Genomic DNA, 23,627 nt, shown 5'->3' with positions numbered 1-23,627 from the left:
TTCTTCAGACCTTTTCATATTCTCATTGGTCCACTCTGTGTGTGTCCCTGTTTACTCAGCTCTGTCCCCTTTCTCTCGCCTTTCCTGTCCAGGTGAGAGGTCCAGCGTTTGTCCCAGAGAAGAGCCATGACCTGCTGCACCGTATGACAGGTAAAGGTCTGTCAGCCCAGTACCAGTACCCCAGACAGCCCTGTCTCTACCAGCCCACCATGGTCTCAGTCCAGATCAGCCTGACCAACACCACAGACCACCCTCTGGAACAGATCCACATTGGAGACAGGAGCCCCACAGGACTCAACATACACTGCTTCAATACTATAGGTGAGTTACATAACATAATACACTGCTTCAAAACAAAGTTTATTTGTCATGTGCGCTGAATACAACAGGTGTAGACCTTACAGTGAAATATTTACATACAGGTTCAAACCAATAGTGCAAAAAAGGTATTAGGTGAACAATAGGTAGGTAAAGAAATAAAACAACAGTAAAAAGACAGACTATATACAGTAGCGAGGCTACATACAGACACCGGTTAGTCAGGCTGATTGAGGTAGTATGTACATACTATAGGGGAGTTAGATAACATAATACACTACCTGACCTTACCTAAGTATGTGGACACCCCTTCAAATTAGTAGATTTGGCTATTACAGCCACACCCATTGCTGACAGGTGTATAAAATCCAGCACACAGCCATCCAATCTCCATAGATAAACATTGTCAGTAGAATGGCCCATACTGAAAATCTGTGACTTTCAACATGGCCCCGTCATAGGATGCCACCTTTTCAGTTCGTCAAATTTCTTCCCTGCTATAGCTGCCCCGGGCAACTGTAAGTGCTGTTATTGTGAAGTGGAAACGTCTAGGAGCAACAACGGCTCAGTGTTGGTGGCCACACAAGCTTACAGAACGGAACCGCCGAGTGTTGTAGTGCGTAAAAATCGTGTGCCAACTGTAAAGTTTGGTGGAGGAGGAATAATGGTCTGGGGCTGTTTTTCATGGTTCTGGCTAGGCCCCTTAGTTTCAGTGAAGGGTAATCTTAAATCTACAGCATACAATGACATTCTAGACGATTCTGTGCTTCCAACTTTGTGGCAGGCCCTTTCCGGTTTCAGCATGACAATGACAAAGCGAGGTCCATACAGAAATGTCGAGATCGGTGTGGAAGAACTTGACTGGCCTGCACAGAGCCCTGACCTCAAATCCATCGAACACCTTTGGGATGAACTGGAACACCGACTGCGAGCCAGGACTAATATCAGTGCCCAACCTCACTAATGCTCTTGTGGCTGAATGGAAGCAAGTCCCCGCAACAATGTTCCAACATATAGTGGAAAGCCTTCCCTGAAGAGTGAAGGCTGTCAGAGGAGCAAAGGGGGACTAACTCCATATTATTGCTCATGATTTTGGGATGTTCGACGAGCACGTGTCCACATACTTTTGGCCATGTAGTGTATATGCACTAAACAAAAATATAAACGCAACGTGTAAAGTGTTGGTTTCATGAGCTGAAATAAAATTCCCCGAAATGTTCCATGCGCACAAAAATGTATTTCTCTAAAATTGTGTACAAATGTGTTTACATCCCTGTTAGTGAGCATTTCTCCTTTGCCAAGATAAGCCATCCACCTGACAGGTGTGGCATACCAAGAAGCTGATTAAGTTCACAAGTAAACATTTGCTTAACAAGTCACAGAATAAGTTGCATGGACTCACTCTGTGTGCAATAATAGTTTTTATCATTTTTTTTATTACTACCTCATCTCTGTACGCCAAACATACAATTATCTGTAAGGTCCTCAGTCGAGCGGGGAATTTTTAAACACAGATTCAACCACAAAGACCAGGGAGGTTTTCCAATGCCTCGCAAAGAAGGGCACCTATTGGTAGATGGGTAAAAATAATAAAAACAGACATTGAAAATCCCCTTTGAGCATGTGAAGTTATTAATTACGCTTTGGATGGTGTATCAATACACCCAGTCACTACAAAGATACAGGTGTCCTTCCTAACTCATTTGCCAGAGAGGAAGGAAACCGCTCAGGGATTTCACCATGAGGCCAATGGTGACTAAAACAGTTACATCGTTTAATGGCTGTGATAGGAGACAACTGAGGATGGATCCACAACATTGTAGTTAATCCACAATACTAACCTAAATGACAGAGTGAAAAGACTGAAGCCTGGACAGAATAAAACTATTCTAAAACATGTATCCTGTTTGCAACAAGTCACTAAAGTAATACTGCAAATAATGTGGCAAAGCAATTAACTTTTAGTCCTGAATACAAAGTGTTATGTTTGGAGGAAATCCAATACGGCACATTACTTAGTACCATTCTCAAAATTTTTAAGCATAGTGATGGCTGCATCATGTTATGGGTATGTTTGATATCAATCGTTAAGGACTGGGGAGTTTTCAGGATAAAACATTTACGGAATGGAGCTAAGCACAGGCAAAATCTTAGAGGAAAACCTGCTTTCCACCAGGAACCTTTCAGCAGGACAACAACCTAAAAAACAATGCCAAAACTACATTTGAGTTGCTTACCAAGAAGACAGTGAATGATCCTGACTGGCCGGGTTACAGTTTTGACTTAAATCTATGACCTGAAAATGGTTGTCTAGCAATGATCAACAAACAATTTGACAGAGCTTGAAGAATCTTGAAAAGAATAATGAGAAAATGTTGCACAATCCAGGTGTGGGAAGCGCTTAGATTTACAGCTGTAAACACTGCCAACGGTGACTCTAACATGTATTGATTGACTCGGAGTTGAATATTTATCTAATCAACCTTTTTATTTTTCATGATATTCTTTTACAAATGTTAGAATTTTTCTTCGACTTTGACATGACATTTTTTGTAGATCGTTGATTTAAAAAATGACTATTAAATCCATCTTAATCCCACTTTGTAACACAATAAAATGTGGAATAAGTCGAGGGTGTACACTGAGTGTACAAAACAATAAGAACATCAGCTCTTTCAATGAGACTGACCAGATGAAAGCTATGATTCCTTACTGATGTCACAAATCCACTTCAATCAGTGTTGATGTAACTCAATATTACAACGACGGTGTTTTTAATGTTTTGTACACTGTGTATTTAGGACGGGCTCATTGTAATGGCTGGAATGGAATATATGGAGCGGTATCGTGTGGCTCAGTTGGTAGAGCATGGCGCTTGCAACGCCAGGGTTGTGGGTTCAATTCCCACGGGGGGACCAGGATGAATATGTATGAACTTTCCAATTTGTAAGTCGCTCTGGATAAGAGCGTCTGCTAAATGACTTAAATGTAAATGTATCAAACATATGAAAACCACATGTTTGACTCCTTCCATTAATTCCATTCCCGCCATTCCAATGAGCCCGTCCTCCTATAGCTCCTCCCACCAGAGCGAGAGAGCCAGAAACATCATCCAGGTTACGTATTACGCCAATATCGAGGGAAAGGCCTTAACTACCCTGCATTACACTGCCATCCAGGACCTAATGATTTTAATGTAAAACGAATTCATTTGCACATACAGGTATGACCTCTCTTTCTTACAATTCTATATGAGGCCTCTTATGTTCCGTGACATTTTAAAATAGGTGCTCTGCTGGTCACTCCAGACCCTGTATTAGTAGGTCATTATACTATGGAGGACTATAAGCCTATATGATAGGAAACCATCAAGACCTTGTTTTCTATTATAATCTTCTATAGCTGAGATTGGGCGTATTAATCCACATAATCCCTGGGAGGCCATATTGATTAGCGAATATCTCCATTCATAACACACACACACACCTCTGGGCCAACTCTCCCTGCAGACATCAAAGAAAAGCAAAAGAAGAGATGAAAAAAGAAAAGTGGTGTGCGCTCAAGCACGTTAAAAGCTTCAATTGGCTGTGGATTGATTGGGCATTGAAGGAACTCAGGCTGCCAAACACTGGGTAATTGGGATCGATTGAGTTTGGTGTGTGTGTGTGTGTGTGTGTGTGTGTGTGTGTGTGTGTGTGTGGTGTGTGTGTGTGTGTGTGTGTGTGTGTGTGTGTGTGTGTGTGTGTGTGTGTGTGTGTGTGTGTGTGTGTGTGTGTGTGTGTGTGTGTGTGTGTGTGGTGTTTGTGTGGCGAGTTCGGTTTTCAAATTGAGCAGGAGAAAGTGAATGCGGAAGAAATACCTTACTCTATCACAATGTCTTAAAAATAAATGATACAGAGCACTGTTCCTACAGTAGCATGGCTCACAATGTCTTTCAACATATCTGCCGCTTCCACACCTGCATCTACATGTATTCATCTACTGTAGTAAAGTCCACCTTCCTCTCAAAGCTAAAATGTAGAGGGGGATGAGGAGGAGAAAAAGAGTGAGATGAGGGAAGAAGTTAAAGAGATGGGGCAAAAGGAAGAGAGAGAAAGAGGGGTGACATAAAGCACCTTTGAGGCAGGAGTGTTGATAAGAGGAGTGTTTGATGTCTCTGTTTTTAGTGTCTGGCCTCTGGTGTCCAGGGTCCTCCTCTGTGTGAAACAGAGTTCCACGCTAAAACACCTCCACTCCACAGAGAAACACAGGGCTGCTCAGGAGAGCATAGAGGATGACTCTGTCGATCTGTCTCTTCTAGGCCTCTTTCTCCCTCATCCTCATCCTTCTTACTTTCTCTACCTCACAGATCTCTCTGCTCCATGTCTTTCTCCTTCTCTTCCTTCCTCATCTCTCTCTCATCCCTCTCTCTTGTCCTACTTTATACATAGCCATCTCCTCCCTCTCTGTCTCTCTCTCTTTTCCTCTCCTTCACTCTCCCTTCATACCCTGACGTTCTCTTTGACAATCCTGTTGTTTTGGAAATAGGCTATTCTTTTTTTGGTTTCGTTGTTGCGGAGGATGAGATTGAAAGATGGATTTCTCACACGCAGTGGCCTGGCTTTGTGAAGTAGAAAACACAAGTAGTGTCTGTCTGCATGCCTGTCTGTCTGTTCCACTCTAATGCCCTCCTCTCTCTCATTCTGCCCCCTCCCTTGTCACTCTCTTCCTCTCTTGTCTTCCCTCTTCCATCTCTCTCTTCTTCCTTTGACCACTCCCTCGCTATCTGTTCTGGTCACTCACTTCTTTCTTCCTCTCTTCCCTTTCTTCTTCTGCCCTCTCCCTCCCCTCTGCCCTTGTAACTCATTCCTCTCTTCCTTTCCTCCTCTTCTCTCACTTCTGCCCCCATCCTCCCTCTCTGCCCTTTTCACTCACTCCTCTCTTCCTCTCATCCTCCTCTTCTCTGTTCTCAGAGTCTCTGGAGCCAGAGGCCTCAGTGACTGTTTTCATGGGCATCGACTTCAACGACTCAACACAAGCAGCCAACTTCCAGCTGTGGTAAGATACCCTGTCTTTATACACAGTGAGGCTGAAACAGCTATGGCTCTCTTCCTCTTCTCCCTCCTCTTCTTCTTCCTCCTCCTTCTATCCCTAACTTGCTTTTCTTCTAGCTGTAGAAGAAAACTCCCCTTTTCCGGTCTGTTATCTCCATCTCTTCTCTACCCCCCCTCTTCCTCCTCTCCTCTCTGACCTGACTCCCAGGTGAGGCATCACCCACCATTGATCCTGTTTCAGAGATAACAATTATCCCCCTCATTAATGAACTCTGCTCTGACTTCCCAGAGCAGAACAGAACAGCAGTCTATGCCACCACCTTTCTGCTCTGCTCCGTTCGCTGATCAATAGGCTGATCAGAATTTTGGGGGGGACAGAGCAAATCAATCCGTGCCAAAATGCCAATCACCCAGTTTGTTTTGTATGGCAATCAGAAAAGAGAAAATGTCACATACACACCCCTAATTTCAATTTTTTTGAGCATTACCGGTAGCTTGATTTTGTTATTAGGTATATTGCAAAACACTACAGTACTATTATACACACAGACAGAAACATAACACAGTAACATAGTTGTGGCCCTTCGACACTCACTGTTGTCCTGTTTGTCCATCAGTACAAAGGAGGACCATTTCAGTGTGTCCATCCAGCCTGCCATAGGGGAACTCTTCCTGCCCATCACCATGACCGAACTGGACTTCCGCAAGGAGCAAGGTGAGCTTTCATACCGCGTTAACTACAAAAAATATCATAATCATTATCTTACACAGTCAGACTAAACATTATCTACATTATCATCAACATGACCAATCACTCCGTATTTCATGGTGTTTAGGATAAGTCACTGTTAAAAAAAAAGTGCTACTGAGCCGTGTGCTGTAGTCAGACCAGTCAAAGCAGCAACAAAGGCAGTTTGTTGTTAATGGCTTCATAAGTGATGCCAATAATACAGGCCTGCTTTTTATGGAGGCTTTAATGCAGAAATGCGTCATAATAAAGATACATTTTCCATTCAACTTCAATGGTCCTCCAAGAGTGGCTGAAATATCTTGTAAACACACACACTCACATACACACACCGAGGAGAGCTGTTGAGAGAATGTGGTATGTAGGCCACCACTCTTCTCTAAGTGTCTACTAATGCCTTCCTCGTCTGGTTAATTCATTAATGAATCTTCATTCACTAGATTCGTATTCTGATCTCTACTCCTCACAGCAATCAGGGAGAAGAGGAGACAAAGGCTAGATTTAACCCACCCCTCTCTTTTTAAAGAAGATTCTTTAAACTGAACAACTTTCCTTCTCTTTAGGCGGTCTTTAAACAGATTTGTTATTTTGACCTGAATGGAGTAGTGTGTGTCCCCACACACACACACCACTCACTCTAACCTGCCTCCATCCCTCCCTCTGCCATTCACTCCAGTCCTCATTAAAAACTATTTCTGGCATGTTGGGTGCACTTTCTTTCTTCATCTTCCACACAGTCAAGCTCTCAAGCACTATGTTCATTTCCTGTCATCTGTCAGAATGAGGAGAGTGTGCTGGCTGTGTGTCACCGGGTATTGAGTGCAGTCAATGAATATTATTCTCCAGCGCACCTGCAAAGCAACCTCTAGATGTGATGTGAGTGCATCATTTCACTTAACTGTTTCTCACCCAATCAGGTAAACTGCTGGGCATGAACGAGAGCTCGGCAACCATCACCATGGCAGCAGAGAACATGACCAGCCAACCAATCAGCAGACCAGTGGCAACCGTGGCCAACCTGGGAGTGGTTCCATCCGGTCAAGACAATGTCCACAGGTGTGTGTGTTTTTGTTTTTTGTGTGGCTATTTAAGGTTAGGGACTGGCATTTTGAATGGGAATGAATTGTTTGGTCCCCACAACGATAGTAAAACAAACGTGTGTGTGTGTGTGTGTTTGTTTTTTCGGCTCTGCTTTGCACGTATGTGTATGACTATCTGTGTGTGTCCCTGCCTGAGACGGCTCTGCCAGGGGAATGCCTAGAGAACGGTGTGTGTGAAGTCTTGCTGTGTAATTGGTGTACACAGGGTGTGCTAATGAGCTTCCTTCTCCGTCACGCACACACACACACCTGACGGATAATTACCCCTCCATCTATCTCTCTCCTGCTCTCTCTCTCCGTTTCCTCACCTGTCTCTCTTTCACTTCCTCTTTGTCCCTCTTTCTGTCTCTCCTATCTTTCCATCTGTCTCCCACTTTGTCCCTCTTTTACTTTGTCTCTACCTCCCTCCCTGTCTATCCAACTGTCTGAAAATAAGGGATCTTAGGGGGAGAGAGGGAGGACAGGGGATAAACAGAAGGGGATAGAAAAACCAAGGGGGAGAAAGGGAGAGATGGAGAGAAGGAAAAAGAAAGAGGAGGAATGAGACACTAGCACAAGGTTACAGGGAGCTGGGAGGAGTGGAGGAGAGGAGAGTGAGTGGAAATCAATGTTAGCCGGTGGGAGAGGCCTGCCTCCAATAAGCCCATACTTCATTTAGAATAACCAATAGGACAAATGACTCTGGGCTATCAATCTCTCTCTGCTGCCTGGCTGGCTGGCTGACGGCTGGGGAGGAAGCTACACTCTCCTCACTGTCCTTTAATGACGACACGCTCTCCTCTGGTCTCGCAATGATGACATGGACCTGGTCCAAAGACGACCCCTGAGCTAGCAGCCTCCCCTTCTGCACATCTGAAGGAGTCAGATAGGTGTACTGGAAGTTAGGTTAGGTGGAGCCGTCCACGGTTTTCTTGAGATCTGAAAGTACCGAAGAGGTATCTCATAGGTGGGGTTATATTGATGCTGCACAACTACTAGTGCACACTCTTTATCTCTCTCACACACACACACACACACAGACCAGTGTTGACACAAATGCACACAGGAAGGATCGATGTGAGGGGAGACACACACTGAGAGCTCATTGTGGAGGTCACACTGCATTAATGTTACTGTGATGGAGGTGAACTCCACTAGGACCCCCTCTCCTCCTCCCTAGGGACAGGCCTCTCCTGCCTGGGCACCAGCACACAAATGAGGCGCTCTCCCTGGAGGTCAGGGTTCAGCCTTGAAGTGATGATCTTACATGGTATCATGTTTATATTGTGTGGTGGTATTAGCCACAATATTATATTACATTTGATATTGTGGCTATTAGAATAATTGAAGGAAGAATGCTAGCTGCATATCAGGTTCTTTGGTTTGTGCGCATGTGCACATGGGTGTATAGTGCACCTCTTCTCCCTCTCAGCCATGCAGTCCTGTTCATCACCAGCAGGGTGCAGCACTGCTACTCTCTACAAGCTGCCCTTACTAACGGAGGAAAACCTAACCACCTCAATACAGCCCAATAGATTGATGGAAAGGAGGCTGGCAATAAATCAAGCAGAAAAGAAAATGTAGAAAAAGCTGTTCTTGTTTGTGTCTAAACAGGGGGAATAGAATAAATCTGCTCTATTTTTCACTCCGTTTGAAAGCAAATGTGATCGTATTTGTATGCATTGGTTGGTTAGAGACCTTCATTTTTAAAAGTGAATTTTAAGATGTGTGTTTACTTTGCTTCAATATAACATATTTATATATCCAATTTTATTTCCATTTGGTGATGACTGAAATGGAGTTAAATGCAAATATACTTTTTGTTCTATTAGTCTTAAATTAATGAGGATGTTCAGTATTTTATCCCATAATTTTATTACTCGTAAAAATCATTATTTGATTATCACCTATAATACGAACAAATTGCAGCCCAAAGCGCTTTTAGGCTTAATAATATTTATTTGTTTTTTATTATTTTGTTTTTAGTGGGTTTGTGAGCTTTATTGTTGAATGTGCCACCAAATAATAACAATTATAACAGAAGTAGCAATGGTTATGAACATATCCAATGACACTGCTAACAATGTCTGTGTTTGAGTGTCAGTCTTCTCTCTTCCCAATCCCCAACTCTGCATTAGTTAACACATCTGTATACTGTCCTTGTGAAGTGTTCTTTATCCCTTCATCTCCCCCTGTTGTGTAGTGGTCAACACACACACACCTCTACCTCCCTCTCTAGTGGTCATCAGTGTTCATATGGGCTGCAGTGTGGTCACTCAGTGTCCGTATGGCGGTGTTCTGGGAAATGTACTGCTCTCTAATAGGGGTTAATAGCAGTACCCATCTGGCTGTAGCTGGTCTGATCTGACCACCCTGCTGAAGGACACTTGGTCTTGGACACTCATCTGACCACATGGCCAGTGAAGCCCAGTTAAGCTCAGCTCAGTGTGGGGTTGATGGGCGCATGCTGCTGCATTAATGGCTTTAACCAGCCAGGGCCTGTTAGTGTTGTCTACCAGGCAGCCGCTATATGTCGGACCAGTCAAAACACCATTCATGTTTACTTCAAATGTTTGCTTGAATGTTTTTCTGGAATTTTTGGTTGAATATTCATATAATGTAAAGTGCTGGAAAAGCTCTACATAAATCCAATCCAGTAACGTCTCTCGTGCAGCCAGTCGGTTGTGGTGGGTGGCAGACTGATCCTTGTTCTTCCTGACCCAGCCTGAGGTTGAATGTAAAGGTGAAGCCCACTTAGTGTTTGCATGGTGGGGTGTTGGAGGTGTACTGGAGGCAGATGGCATCAGGGAGAGGTTCTTTCCACTGAGGAGAATCACACATAATTGGAGAGTGATGCTTAGCAGCAGTCTGCCGATCGATGCCAATCCCTCCTCTCTAAGTCCGGGGGTTATCGTTTGCTTTTCTTTTCATACGCTGCAATTAATCCAGTGTTTAGCCCCTCTCACTCCTGCCTGGGGAGAGCATGGGCATACCAATGACCTGGTTAGGACCACTATCACCCCTAGTGTGTGTGTGTGTGCTGTTGTGTTGGTGTGTGTGTGTGTGTGTGTGTGTGTGTGTGTGTGTGTGTGTGTGTGTGTGTGTGTGTGTGTGTGTGTGTGTGTGTGTGGGTTGTGTGTGATTTTGGGCTCACATCTGGTTTGTTAAATGGATGCTCCTCGGGGCTTCACTGTGCCCCGTTACGTTTTTTTTTTTTTTTTATGAGTGGTGTGTTGTCACCTCAGTGTGTGTCCTCTAGTCCTCGGTGAAATCAAACCAGGGAGAATCCTGCCCAGAGCCTACAGCTCAGAACTATAGGATAAAATGTTTCACCATGCACCAACCAGACAGACCTACACAGAAGTAACACACTCACAGAGACACTTAAAGCACACCAACCAGTGACAAATCAAACATACTGTTTTCTGGCCTGAAGAGAGAGCGAGAGATACCCCCCCACCATCCCTAAATCCTTAAGCCACAGTGACCACACATCTCAGGCAGCTTACGTGGAAAGAGTTATAGCACAGGACACAGTGGCTGGTAGGGCTTTTAAAATGATCGTTAGCAGTTTTTTTAAACATATCTAAAGCTCTGTTTTTGGTAGCCGGAGCTTTTAGATTGGAGTCGTTAGATTGGTATATTTGAAAAATGACATATTTAGGCCTACACATTTGCTAAACGAGAAGAGAAAATAGAAAGAGTGGAGGGTAGAATGGAAAGAGTGGAGGGTAGAATGAAAAGAGTGGAGGGGTAGAATGAAGGACAGAGGGATTAGTGGTGTTTTCAGTGGAGTGTGTCCTGTTGAAGTGGCTAATATTTTAATTAAGTCTGAGAGGACTGAGAGCTGCCTGATAAAACCCCTCTCCTCTGTTGATGGTAATTTAGCTGCTCCCAGAGCCACAAGCCAGACACACTGTTGTGTGTGTGCACAGTATGTGTGTCCTCCTCCCTATCCATAGGGTGTGTTCCTCCTCCCTATCCCATAGGTGTGTCCCTCCTCCCTATCCCATAGGGTGTGTCTCCTCCCTATCCCATAGGTGTGTCTCCTCCCTATCCCATAGGGTGTGTCCTCCTCCTATCCCAATAGGGTGTGTCCTCCTCCCATATCCCATAGGGTGTGTCCTCCTCCCTATACCCATAAGGTGTGTCCTCCTCCCTATCCCATAGGGTGTGTCCTCCTCCCTATCCCATAGGTGTGTCCTCCTCCCTATACCATAGGTGTTCCTCCGTCCCTATCCATGGGTGTCCTCCTCCCTATCCCATAGGGTGTGTCCTCCTCCTATCCCATAGGGTGTGTCCTCCTCCCTATCCCATAGGGTGTGTCCTCCTCCCTATCCCATAGGGTGGTGTCCTCCTCCCTATCCCATAAGGGTGTGTCCTCCTCCCTATCCCATAGGGTGTGTCCTCCTCCCTATCCCATAGGGTGTGTCCTCCTCCCTATCCCATTAGGGTGTGTCCTCCTCCCTATCCCATAGGGTGTGTCCTCCCCCTATCCCATAGGGTGTGTCCTCCTCCCTATCCCATAGGGTGTGTCCTCCTCCCTATCCCATAGGGTGTGTCCTCCTCCCTATCCCATAGGGTGTTAGTTGGTGGGGGTGTTGTTTAGCTGTACCCAGAGACAGAGCCAGCCCAGTGGCCCCTGGTCCTGTCTACAGGCCTGTTCCTAACATGCTCTGAGCCTTCTCTATCTGCTGTGGGGGGCTCCTCTCCTCTTCACTGAGGTATTGCCAGGCCTGAGGGAGGGCTGCTTGTCAGTTCTAAGAGCGGGTCTTTGTGAGGTATTTGTCAGGCCTAACCAGGGGTCCACGGGGGGCCTTTGTCCCAGGGATGTAGTGCTAAACGGAGGCAGATGGCTGGGTGGTGTCAGCCTGTCAGCCACGTGGGGCACCAGAGGGGACAGGGAAGAGGGAGAAGGGGGCCCAGCACAGGCCTGTCACCCTAAAGAGGGGTTGGGTCACCCCGGGTCAGGCCCGCTGCCTGGCTCTTGTTAGCACCCTCAATGGGCACCATGTGTGCCCCATTTTAGTCCCCCTGTCTGTGGGGCTCGTATCCTAGGAAACCGGGCTGCTGAGAATTCTCCTGGGGGAGGGAGGGTCCCCCCACACACACTCTCTATTGCTCTCTCTGGGGAAAGGGGGTGAATGTTTGATTGACAAAAGGAGTGTGTCTCCTCCTTAATGGCTTTTTAGTCAGCTGGATAATAGACTGGCTATCTCTCTCTCTCTCTCCCTCTCTCTGACACCCCCTCACTAATGCTGGGTAATTACATGATTTGTAGTGTTTGGGAATTGTATTAATGGAGGATTTATGAGGGCCTGCTTGGTGTGTGTTAAAGGAAAGTTTCAGCCATTTCGAATGTTATATTGTTTTTGTGCATCTCTGAGTGATGTTCTATCGATTCCCTGGGTAATTTCAGTTTTCATGTGTATCTGAGTTATTGCCGTTCACGCAGGCAGAAATCTGGCCAGTATGACGTAGCACTGTGATAAAGTCACTTTCACTACACTGGAAGTTAATAGGAATACGACATTTAGATCGCAAAAACGTCTCATACATGTCAGATTTGAATACTGTCTGATGTCATAACTTGGAAGGATGTCTTCTCTCGAATGAGCCATTGATCATAATTTTGTGATATTCCTTCCTCGAGAAATGTCTAACTTAACGGTTGGTCTAGCACATTTTTCCTGTTTGTCTGACACTTTAGTCCAGGGTGCATTGCATGGTGCAGTTGCCAGAGATATTATAGAAAGGAGATGGGAATCAGATGAAATAAGGAACGTATAACACCCCACCCAGCAGACTTTCGACCAATTGCATTCACGTTGTCATGCTGTGTCACGCGATTGCTAAGCTAATCGCCACGCAATCCCTTCTCAAAGTCAGTGTATATGTCGAGAAACGTGTCTATTTTCCTCTAAAGTACATAATGTCACGATTCCAAAGCTATACGATACTACAGATAGCATGTTAATTATCTCACATTTCGGAAAAGATTTGTAAAGATTTGTAATGCAATATTAGCATGAATTTCATCAACAAGAATGTTGATGAAATTCATGCTAATATTGGGTTTTTGAGCTAGCACCCAATAGACTCACATTCACTCCTTGAAGTAGAGCGATCCTTGTACCAGAATTGCCCAGAATGCACCGCGCGGCCCATTGACGTAGCATGGGCAACTGCCTTGTTCAGTGGCAGAACGACCGATTTTTACCTTGTCAGCTCTGGGATTCGATCTAGCAACCTTTCAGTTACTGGCCCAAAGCTCTAACCACTAGCCTACCTGCCGTCCCAACATGGTGAGATTGTAGACTCCTAAATTGATAGCTGTAAAATTGCCTAAACAAATTGCACTAACTTAACTCCCTTTTTCAGGACAATGTCTTTCAAAGATAATTTGTAAAAATCTAAAATAAATTCACAGATCTTCATTGTAAAGGGTTTAAACACTGTTTCCCATGCTTGTTCAATGAACCATAAACAATTAATGAACATGCACCTGTGGAACGGTCGTTAAGACATTAACAGCTTACAGACGGTAGGATATTAAGGTCACAGTTATGAAAACGTAGGACACTAAAGAGGCCTTTCTACTGACTCTGAAAAACACAAAAAGAAAGATGCCCAGGGTCCCTGCTCATCTGCGTGAACATGCCTTAGGCATGCTGCAAGGAGGCATGAGGACTGCAGATGTGGCCAGGGCAATAAATTGCAATGTCCGTACTGTGAGATGCCTAAGACAGCGCTACAGGAGGGACAGCTGATCGTCCTCGCAATGGCAGACCACGTGTAGCAACACCTGCACAGGATCGGTACATCTGAACATCACACCTGCGGGACAGGTACAGGATGGCAACAACAACTGCCCGAGTTACACCAGGAATTCACAATCCCTCCATCAGTGCTCAGACTGTCCGCAATAGGCTGAGAGAGGCTGGACTGAGGGCTTGTAGACCTGTTGTAAGGCAGGTCCTCACCAGACATCACCGTCAACAATGTCGCCTATGGGCACAAACCCACCTTAGCTGGACCAGACAAGGCTGGCAAAAAGTGTTCTTCACTGACGAGTCGTGGTTTTGTTTCACCAGGGGTGATGGTCAGATTCGTGTTTATCGTCGAAGGAATGAGCATTACACCGAGGCCTGTACTCTGGAGCGGCATCGATTTGGAGGTGGAGGGTCCGTCATGGTCTGGGGCGTTGTGTCACAGCATCATCGGACTGAGCTTGTTGTCATTGCAGACAATCTCAACGCTGTGCGTTACAGGGAAGACCTCCTCCTCCCTCATGTGGTACCCTTCCTGCAGGCTCATCATGACATGGCCCTCCAGCATGACAATGCCACCAGCCATACTGCTCGTTCTGTGCATGATTTCCTACAAGACAGGCATGTCAGTGTTCTGCCATGGCCAGCGAAGAGCCCAGATATCAATCCCATTGAGCACATCTGGGACCCGTTGGATTGGAGGGTGAGGGTTAGGGCCATTCCCTCCAGAAATGTTCGGGAACTTGCAGGTGCCTTGGTGGAAGAGTGGGGTAACATCTCACAGCAAGAACTGGCAAATCTGGTGCAGTCCATGAGGAGGAGATGCACTGCAGTACTTAATGCAGCTGGTGGCCACACCATATACTGACTGTTACTTTTGATTTTGACACCCCCCCCTTTGTTCAGGGACACATTATTCAATTTCTGTTAGTCACATGTCTGTGGAACTTGTTCAGTTTATGTCTCAGTTGTTGAATCTTATGTTCATACAAATATTTACACATGTTAAGTTTGCTGAAAATAAATGCAGTTGACAGTGAGAGGACGTTTCTTTTTTTGTTGATTTTAGCTCCGTTACATGCTGATATTGTCTTTGGTATTATTGTGTGTAGCTAGCCAGCCCATAGAAAGAGCATTGCATTGTGGATTTTGTAGTGGACTTGAGCAGCAACAGATTTCCACAACGCTTTTCCATGTTGCCACCAACCTTATTATAATGCCAAAATGCTACATTTGTTCACAAAAAAATATTGTTCACACATATTAATGTTATTTAACACTGTAAATTAAAGGAATGAGTGGATTCTTCCTTTAAGAGTATAGGCAGCTGAAACACACATTGGTTGTTAATTTCATGAAGTTATAGGTCAGCTATGCAACCTTAACTTACATCCCTAAACTTAGTGCCACCCTAGACTGAAAGACTAAATGTGTATTATCATAATTCATGTTACCTTGTATCTAGTCATTCCTGTATTTAGTTGGTACTGTTACTGTTTCTTGCCACTGTAGAAGACAGGGTATGTGAACCCTTTGGAATTACCTGGATTTCTGCATAAATTGGTCATCGAATTTGATCCGATCTTCATCTAAGTCACAACAATAGACAAACATAGTGTGCTTAAACTAATAACACACAAATGATTGTGTTTTTCTTGTCTATATTGAATACATAATTTACACATTCACAGTGTAGGGTGGAAAAAGTATGTGAACCCCTTGGCTAATGACTTCTCCAAAAGCTCATTGGAGTCAGCTAACCTGGAGCCCAATCAATGAGACGAGATTGGAGATGTTGGTTGGGGCTCCCTTGCCCTATAAAAAACACTCACAAAAAAATAGTTTGCTATTCACAAGAAGCATTGCCTGATGTGAACCATGCCTCGAACAAAAGAGATTTCAGAAGACCTAAGATTAAGAGTTGTTGACTTGCATAAAGATGGAAAGGGTTACAAAAGTATCTCTAAAAACCTTGATGTTCATCAGTCCACGGTAAGACAAAATGTCTATAAATGGAGAAAGTTCAGCTCTGTTGCTACTCTCCTTAGGAGTGGCCATCCTGCAAAGATGAATGCAAGAGCACAGCGCAGAATGCTCAGTGAGGTTAAGAAGAATCCTATAGTGTCAGCTAAAGACGGAATTCTCTGGAACATGCTAACATCTCTGTTGACAAGTCTACGATATGTAAAACACTAAACAAGAAGGGTGTTCATGGAAGGACACCACGGAAGAAGCCACTGCTGTCCCAAAAAAACATTGCTGCATGTCTGAAGTTTGAAAAAGTGCACCTGGATGTTGTTCAGCGCTACTGGCAAAATATTCTATGGACAGATGAAAATACAGTTGAGTTGTTTGGAAGGAACACACAACACTGTGTGGAGAAGAAAATGCACAGCACACCAACATCAAAACCTCATCCCAACTGTAAAGTATGGTGGAGGGAGCATCGTGGTTTGGGGCTGCTTTGCTGCCTCGGCCTGGACAGCTTGCTATCATCGACGGAAAAATGAATTCCCAAGTTTATCAAGACATTTTGCAGGAGAATGTTAGGCTACCTGTCCGCCAAAGCTCAACAGAAGTTGGGTGATGCAAAAGGACAACGACCCAAAACACAGAAGTAAATCAACAACAGAATGGCTTCAACAGATGAAAATACGCCTTCTGGAGTGGCCCAGTCAGAGTCCTGACCTCAACCCGATGGAGATGCTGTGGCATGACCTCGAGAGCAGTTCACACCAGACATCCCAAGAATATTGCTGAAACAGTTTTGTAAAGAGGAATGGTCCAAAATTACTCTTGACTGTTGTGCAGGTCTCATCCACAACTACAGAAAACGTTTGGTTGAGGTTATTGCTGCCAAAGGATGGTTAACCAGTTATTAAATCCAAGGGTTCACATACTTTTTCCACCCCGCACTCTGAATGTTTACACTGTGTTCAATAAAGACATGAAAACGTATAATTGTTTGTGTGTTATTAGTTTAAGCAGACTGTGTTTGTATATTGTTGTGACCTAGATGAAGATCAGATCAAATTTTATGACCAATTTATGCAGAAATCCAGGTATTTCCAAAGGGTTCACATACTTTTTCTTGCCGCTGTATATCCAGTCAGTCCTGTAACCCTGTATCTGGTATCCAGTCAGTCCTGTAACCACTATCCTGTTCGTGCTGTAACCCAGTCTTGTATCTCCTGTTCCCTGTAGGTTTGCTGGTAAGACGGCCAGTAGTGGAGCTGTGGTGCTGGTGACGGTGGAGCTGAGGGAGTCGTCTACAGCCCTGATCACCATCAACACAGAGAAGAGTGTCATGGGCTCCATGCTGCTCCGAGACCTTAAACTGGCCCTGGCCCAGGCCTAGAGTCTACAGCGCACCCTAGCCCCAGTCCTCCAACACAGGGAGAAATGCACAGCTGCCATGGAGAGGTCTCATACACATGCATGCAAAAACACACATACACAACATTTATTTCTGTCTCCCAATCTCAATTCTTCTTCCTCTCTTTCATTCTCTGTCACGCAAATACACACTTACATGCAGGCAAAAAGATTGATATTGTTTCTCTCATGCTTACACATCCTCTCATACGGTACACACACTCATACACACACCTCATCATATTTTTTTACACTGTGACAATCTATTGTCAGCAATGAGCATCAATGTTTCTGCTGCATTTCATTTCAACAGGACTCTTGTTTCTCCCTAGACCAGAGACTCTGTGTCTCCCTAGACCAGAGACTCTGTGTCTCCCTAGACCAGAGACTCTGTGTCTCCCTAGACCAGAGACTCTGTGTCTCCCTAGACCAGAGACTCTGTGTCTCCCTAGACCAGAGACTCTGTGTCTCCCTAGACCAGAGACTCTGTGTCTCCCTAGACCAGAGACTCTGTGTCTCCCTAGACCAGAGACTCTGTGTCTCCCTAGACCAGAGACTCTGTGTCTCCCTAGACCAGAGACTCYGTGTCTCCCTAGACCAGAGACTCTGTGTCTCCCCAGACCAGGTAACCAAAAATGTGTTCATCAATCAATGTGGTCTGTATCACTTTTGGTGAAAATAACTGAATATATTAAAACTGTAACGTGAACTATGGTTGTTGACGGTTGTTTTGAATGAGTCTCTCTTGATTGTGGTGCGTTGTGTGTTCGGTTAGTGTGTCGGGTTGTTTTCCAGTGTGTTTGTGGGTAGGGTTACTTCATAGTGTGTGTTGGGTTGTGGTGCAGTGTGACTGACTGGGTCTTGGGTTTCTGTGTGTTGGGTTAGGATGCAATGTTGGGTTGGGTTAGGATGCGTTGTGTTGGGTTAGGGTGCCGTGTGATTTGTGTCTGGCTGTGTTTTGGGTTAGAGTATAGTACGTTTGTGTCTTGGGTGCAGTGTGTGTGTTGTGTTGAGTTTGGGTGCGGTGTGTGTGTGTGTTGTGGTTTGTGTCTGGCTGTGTTTTCCAGCTCATAAGCGAGGTGTCTCTGAGGGCTGTAGAGAACACCTGTTAGATCATCCATCACCTCTCCCTACGCACTTATTCCCCCTGCCAGCTGTTCATCACACACACAGGCCATAGACAAACACTACAACAGTCCGCAAAATATTTTTTCACACCCACTTCTTCTGCCATTTTCCCCTCTCAGACACACACAGCGAGAGCTGCTTGAACTGGCAGTGTATAGAAACGGCTTTATCTGCCATTATGACACAAGCCGTTAAGGCCTACTGCAGCTGTAACTTACAGCTCCGTCTGACCCACACACACACACACACAAATCTGGAGCTTTTACACTCCCGGCTTGACATTTTTATGTCACATTTAGAGAGGGAATGGTCTGATGCTAAATCAGACTACTCAACACAGACGGACTGCTGCTTCATACTTGTAGCTTACTGGGCTGAACTGAAGTTATGTATGTTTGCTTTAAATATTGTTCCCACTATGGAGATTGGTTCTGTGTTGTTGTAATGAATATGTACGGTATCTTAGATGCTTTCTTTCATGTTCCAGTTAACATTAGGGAAAGGGGGATACCTAGTCAGTTGTACAACTGAATGTCTTCAACTGAAATGTGTCTTCCGCATTTAACCCAACCCCTCTAAATCAGAGAGGTGCGGGGGGCTGCCTTAATCGACATCCACGTCTTCAGGTGCCCGGGGAACAGTGGGTTAACTGCCTTGCTCCGGCAGAACGACAGATATCTACCTTGTCTGCTCAGGGATTCGATCCAGCAACCTTTCGGTTACTGGCCCAACGCGCTAACCACTAGGCTACCATTATCAGACATATTTATAGGAATTTGTGTGAGAGACTGGGTTTGAGCTGGGATTGACCGCAGATCACAAGACTGTGTAAGCCCGCTAAACGGAAGCTTAAGTACTGTGAATGCAATTTCCCTTCACGTTTGGGCATTAGAAGGTGTAGTGTAGTAAAGAGCCTTGTGTGTTTGTGGGGGGGGCCTTACGTCTGTTTTAGCAACACTAAGTCAACATCCAACAGACTGTACATTTTACTAGATTGGCATTTTCCATTAAAACACAAATAAGGAAATACGTGAGAGCGGACAATTATTTATCAGTTGATAACAACAAACAAAGGTGGTACCACCAGCATGTTCATTTAATTATTCTGAGTGACCTGATTCTCTGGACGCCTCTCCCCAATAGCTAAACAACCATACCTTCTGTGCATGTGCTACTTTATTGTGAAAGGTATGTTGTACAAACCTCTTAGTCTGCTGTTACTATAAACGACATGATGATCAACATGTCGTACAACGGTCCGCGAGAGAAACTCTGAAATGAACACTTATTTCATAGTAGCCACTAGAGGCAGTTATAATAAACAGAGTGGTGTCTGTTTTCTTCCTACAAATGTGGCTCTTGAATGGTTTATTAAGCTACAACATATTATGACCCCATCACTGAAAAGATAAGACACTCAGGAACACGTGTCTCTTCTGTTTCCCTCTACAATGACCACAAGCTGTTCAAGACTCATTAGAACAGAGTGGACAGGATCATTCACTAAATCAGAGGAGGAAAAGAAAATCATCAATGATGACACTGAAGATCATACAAAATGATTGCCTGATGATCTTCTGAACTTCCCAATACCTTTCTGATGCATTTCAGTTACTTCAAACCATACTTACTTCAGATTACTAGCCGGAAGCTGTTACTTCCGACAGAGATGGCCGCCTCGCTTCGCGTTCCTAGGAAACTATGCAGTATTTTGTTTTTTTTACGTGTTATTTATTACATTGGTACCCCAGGTAATCTTAGGTTTTATTACATACAGTCGGGAGGAACTACTGGATATAAGAGCAACATCAACTCACCATCATTACGACCAGGAATACGACTTTCCCGAAGCGGATCCTGTGTTTTGCCCACCACCCGGGACAATGGATCAGATCCCAGCCGGCGAACCAATACAACGACGCCGTAAAAGGGGCAGACGAAGCGGTCTTCTGGTCAGGCTCCGGAGACGGGCACATCGCGCACCACTCCCGAGCATACTACTCGCCAATGTCCAGTCTCTTGACAACAAGGTTGATGAAATCCGAGCAAGGGTAGCGTTCCAGAGAGACATCAGAGACTGTAATGTTCTTTGCTTCACGGAAACATGGCTCAATCGAGACACGCTATTGGAGTCGGTACAGTCAGCTGGTTTCTTCACGCATCGCTCCGACAGAAACAAACATCTTTCTGGTAAGAAGAGGGGTGGGGGGGTATGCCTTATGATTAACGAGACGTGGTGTGATCAGAACAACATACAGGAACTCATGTCCTTCTGTTCACCTGACTTAGAATTCCTCACAATCAAATGTCGACCGCATTATCTACCAAGAGAATTCTCTTCGTTTATAATCACAGCCACATATATTCCCCCCCAAGCAGACACATCGATGGCCCTGAACGAACTTTATTTGACTCTATGTAAACTGGAAACCACATATCTTGAGGCTGCATTCATTGTAGCTGGGGATTTTAACAAGGCTAATCTGAAAACAAGACTCCCTAAATTCTATCAGCATATCGATTGTGCTACCAGGGCTGGTAAAACCCTGGATCATTGTTATTCTAACTTCCGCGACGCATATAAGGCCCTCCCCCGCCCTCCTTTCGGAAAAGCTGACCACGACTCCATTTTGTTGCTTCCAGCCTATAGACAGAAACTAAAGCAGGAAGCTCCCGCGCTCAGGTCTGTTCAACGCTGGTCCGACCAATCTGATTCCACGCTTCAAGATTGCTTCGATCACGTGGATTGGGATATGTTCCGCATTGCGTCAAACAACAACATTGACGAATACGCTGATTCGGTGAACAACTTCATTAGCAAGTGCATTGGCGATGTCGTACCCACAGCAACTATTAAAACATTCCCCAACCAGAAACCGTGGATTGATGGCAGCATTCGCGCGAAACAAAGCGCGAACCACTGCTTTTAACCAGGGCAAGGTGACCGAAAACATGACCGAATACAAACAGTGTAGCTATTCCCTCCGCAAGGCAATCAACAAGCTAAGCGTCAGTATAGAGACAAAGTAGAGTCGAAATTCAACGGCTCAGACACAAGAGGTATGTGGCAGGGTCTACAGTCAATCACGGACTACAAAAGGAAACCAGCCCCGTCGCGGACCAGGATGTCTTGCTCCCAGACAGACTAAACAACTTCTTTGCTCGCTTTGAGGACAATACAGTGCCACTGACACGGCCCGCTACCAAAACCTGCGGACTCTCCTTCACTGCAGCCGACGTGAGTAAAACATTTAAACGTGTTAACCCTCGCAGGGCTGCAGGCCCAGACGGCATCCCCAGCCGCGTCCTCAGAGCATGCGCAGACCAGCTGGCTGGTGTGTTTACGGACATATTCAATCAATCCTTATCCCAGTCTGCTGTTCCACATGCTTCAAGAGGGCCACCATTGTTCCTTTTTCCAAGAAAGCGAAGGTAACTGAGCTAAACGCACTACCGCCCCGTAGCACTCACTTCCATCATCATGAAGTGCTTGAGAGACTAGTCAAGGACCATATCACCTCCACCCTACCTGACACCCTAGAACCCACTCCAATTTGCTTACCGCCCCAATAGGTCCACAGACGACGCAATCGCAACCACACTGCACACTGCCCTAACCATCTGGACAAGAGGAATACCTATGTGAGAATGCTGTTCATCGACTACAGCTCAGCATTAACACCATAGTACCCTCCAAACTCGTCATCAAGCTCGAGACCCTGGGTCTCGACCCCGCCTGTGCAACTGGGTCCTGCACTTCTGACGGGCCGCCCCAGGTGGTGAGGGTAGGTAACAAATCTCTCCACCCGCTGATACTCAACATTGGGGCCCCACAGGTGCGTTCTGAGCCCTCTCCTGACTCCCTGTTCACCCACGACTGCGTGGCCATGCACGCCTCCAACTCAATCATCAAAGTTTGCGGACGACACTACAGTGGTAGGCTCGATTACCAACAACGACGAGACGGCTACAGGAGAGGAGGTGAGGGCCCTCGGAGTGTGGTGTCAGGAAAATAACCTCACACTCAACGTCAACAAAACAAAGGAGATGATTATGGACTTCAGGAAAACAGCAGAGGGAGCACCCCCCTATCCACATCGACGGACAGTAGTGGAGAAGGTGGAAAGTTTTAAGTTCCTCGGTGTACAAATCACGGACAAACTGAATTGTGTCCACCCACACAGACGCGTTGTGAAGAAGGCGCAAGCAGCGCCTCTTCAACTCAGGGGCTGAAGAAATTCGGCTTGTCACCAAAAGCACTCACAAACTTTTATAGATGCACAATCGAGAGCATCCTGTCGGGCTGTATCACCGCCTGGTACGGCAACTGCTCCGCCCACAACCGTAAGGCTCTCCAGAGGGTAGTGAGATCTGCACAACGCATACACCAGGGGCAAACTACCTGCCCTCCAGGACACCTACACCACCCGATGTCACAGGAAGGCCATAAAGATCATCAAGGACAACAACCAACCGAGCAACTGCCTGTTCACCCCGCTATCAATCCGCAGAAGGCGAGGTCAGTACAGGTGCATCAAAGCAGGGACCGAGAGACTGAAAAACAGCTTCTATCTCAAGGCCATCAGACTGTTAAACAGCCACCACTAACATTGAGTGGCTGCTGCCATACACATAAAAAATGTATCACTAGCCACTTTAAACAATGCCACTTAATATAATGTTTACATACCCTACATTACGCATCTCATATGTATATACTGTACTCTATACCATCTACTGCATCTTGCCATCTTTATGTAATACATGGATCACTAGCCACTTTAAACAATGCCACTTAATATAATGTTTACATACCCTACATTACTCATCTCATATGTATATACTGTACTCGATACCATCTACTGCATCTTGCCTATGCCGTTCTGTACCATCACTCATTCGTATATCTTTATGTACATATTCTTTATCCCTTTACTATTGTGTGTATAAGGTAGCTGTTGTGAAATTGTTAGGTTAGATTACTCGTTGGTTATTACTGCATTGTCGGAACTAGAAGCACAAGTATTTCGCTACACTCGCATTAACATCTGCTAACCATGTGTATGTGAAATAAAATTTGATTTGATTTTGAGATTGAATACTGTCAAAAGTACTGTTGGGCTGATTTGTAATAGCTCCAATTAAAGAAGTAAACATTGGCCGTTGATTACATAAT

General features: G+C 45.1%; 1 protein-coding gene across 5 annotated transcripts in view; it reads left to right on the top strand.

The window, feature by feature from the left end:
- LOC111961759 (AP-3 complex subunit beta-1) overlaps positions 1–17,838 on the top strand; it is a 77,824-nt gene extending 59,986 nt beyond the window's left edge. For all 5 annotated transcript variants that reach the window (XM_070442587.1, XM_070442588.1, XM_070442584.1 and 2 more), the window contains 5 exons: positions 93–321; positions 5,271–5,355; positions 5,969–6,066; positions 7,017–7,155; positions 17,153–17,838. In XM_070442587.1, the coding sequence (XP_070298688.1) occupies positions 93–321; positions 5,271–5,355; positions 5,969–6,066; positions 7,017–7,155; positions 17,153–17,306 (705 nt within the window). In that variant the 3' untranslated portion in view covers positions 17,307–17,838. The remainder of the gene's footprint in view (positions 1–92; positions 322–5,270; positions 5,356–5,968; positions 6,067–7,016; positions 7,156–17,152) is intronic.
- Positions 17,839–23,627: the final 5,789 nt, after the last annotated feature.

This window comes from Salvelinus sp. IW2-2015, linkage group LG4q.1:29, assembly GCF_002910315.2.
Source record: "Salvelinus sp. IW2-2015 linkage group LG4q.1:29, ASM291031v2, whole genome shotgun sequence".
In the NCBI taxonomy this organism is placed as follows: Eukaryota; Metazoa; Chordata; class Actinopteri; order Salmoniformes; family Salmonidae; genus Salvelinus; species Salvelinus sp. IW2-2015.
Note: the sequence above shows the minus strand (reverse complement) of the source record. Positions and strands in the feature narration are given on the sequence as shown.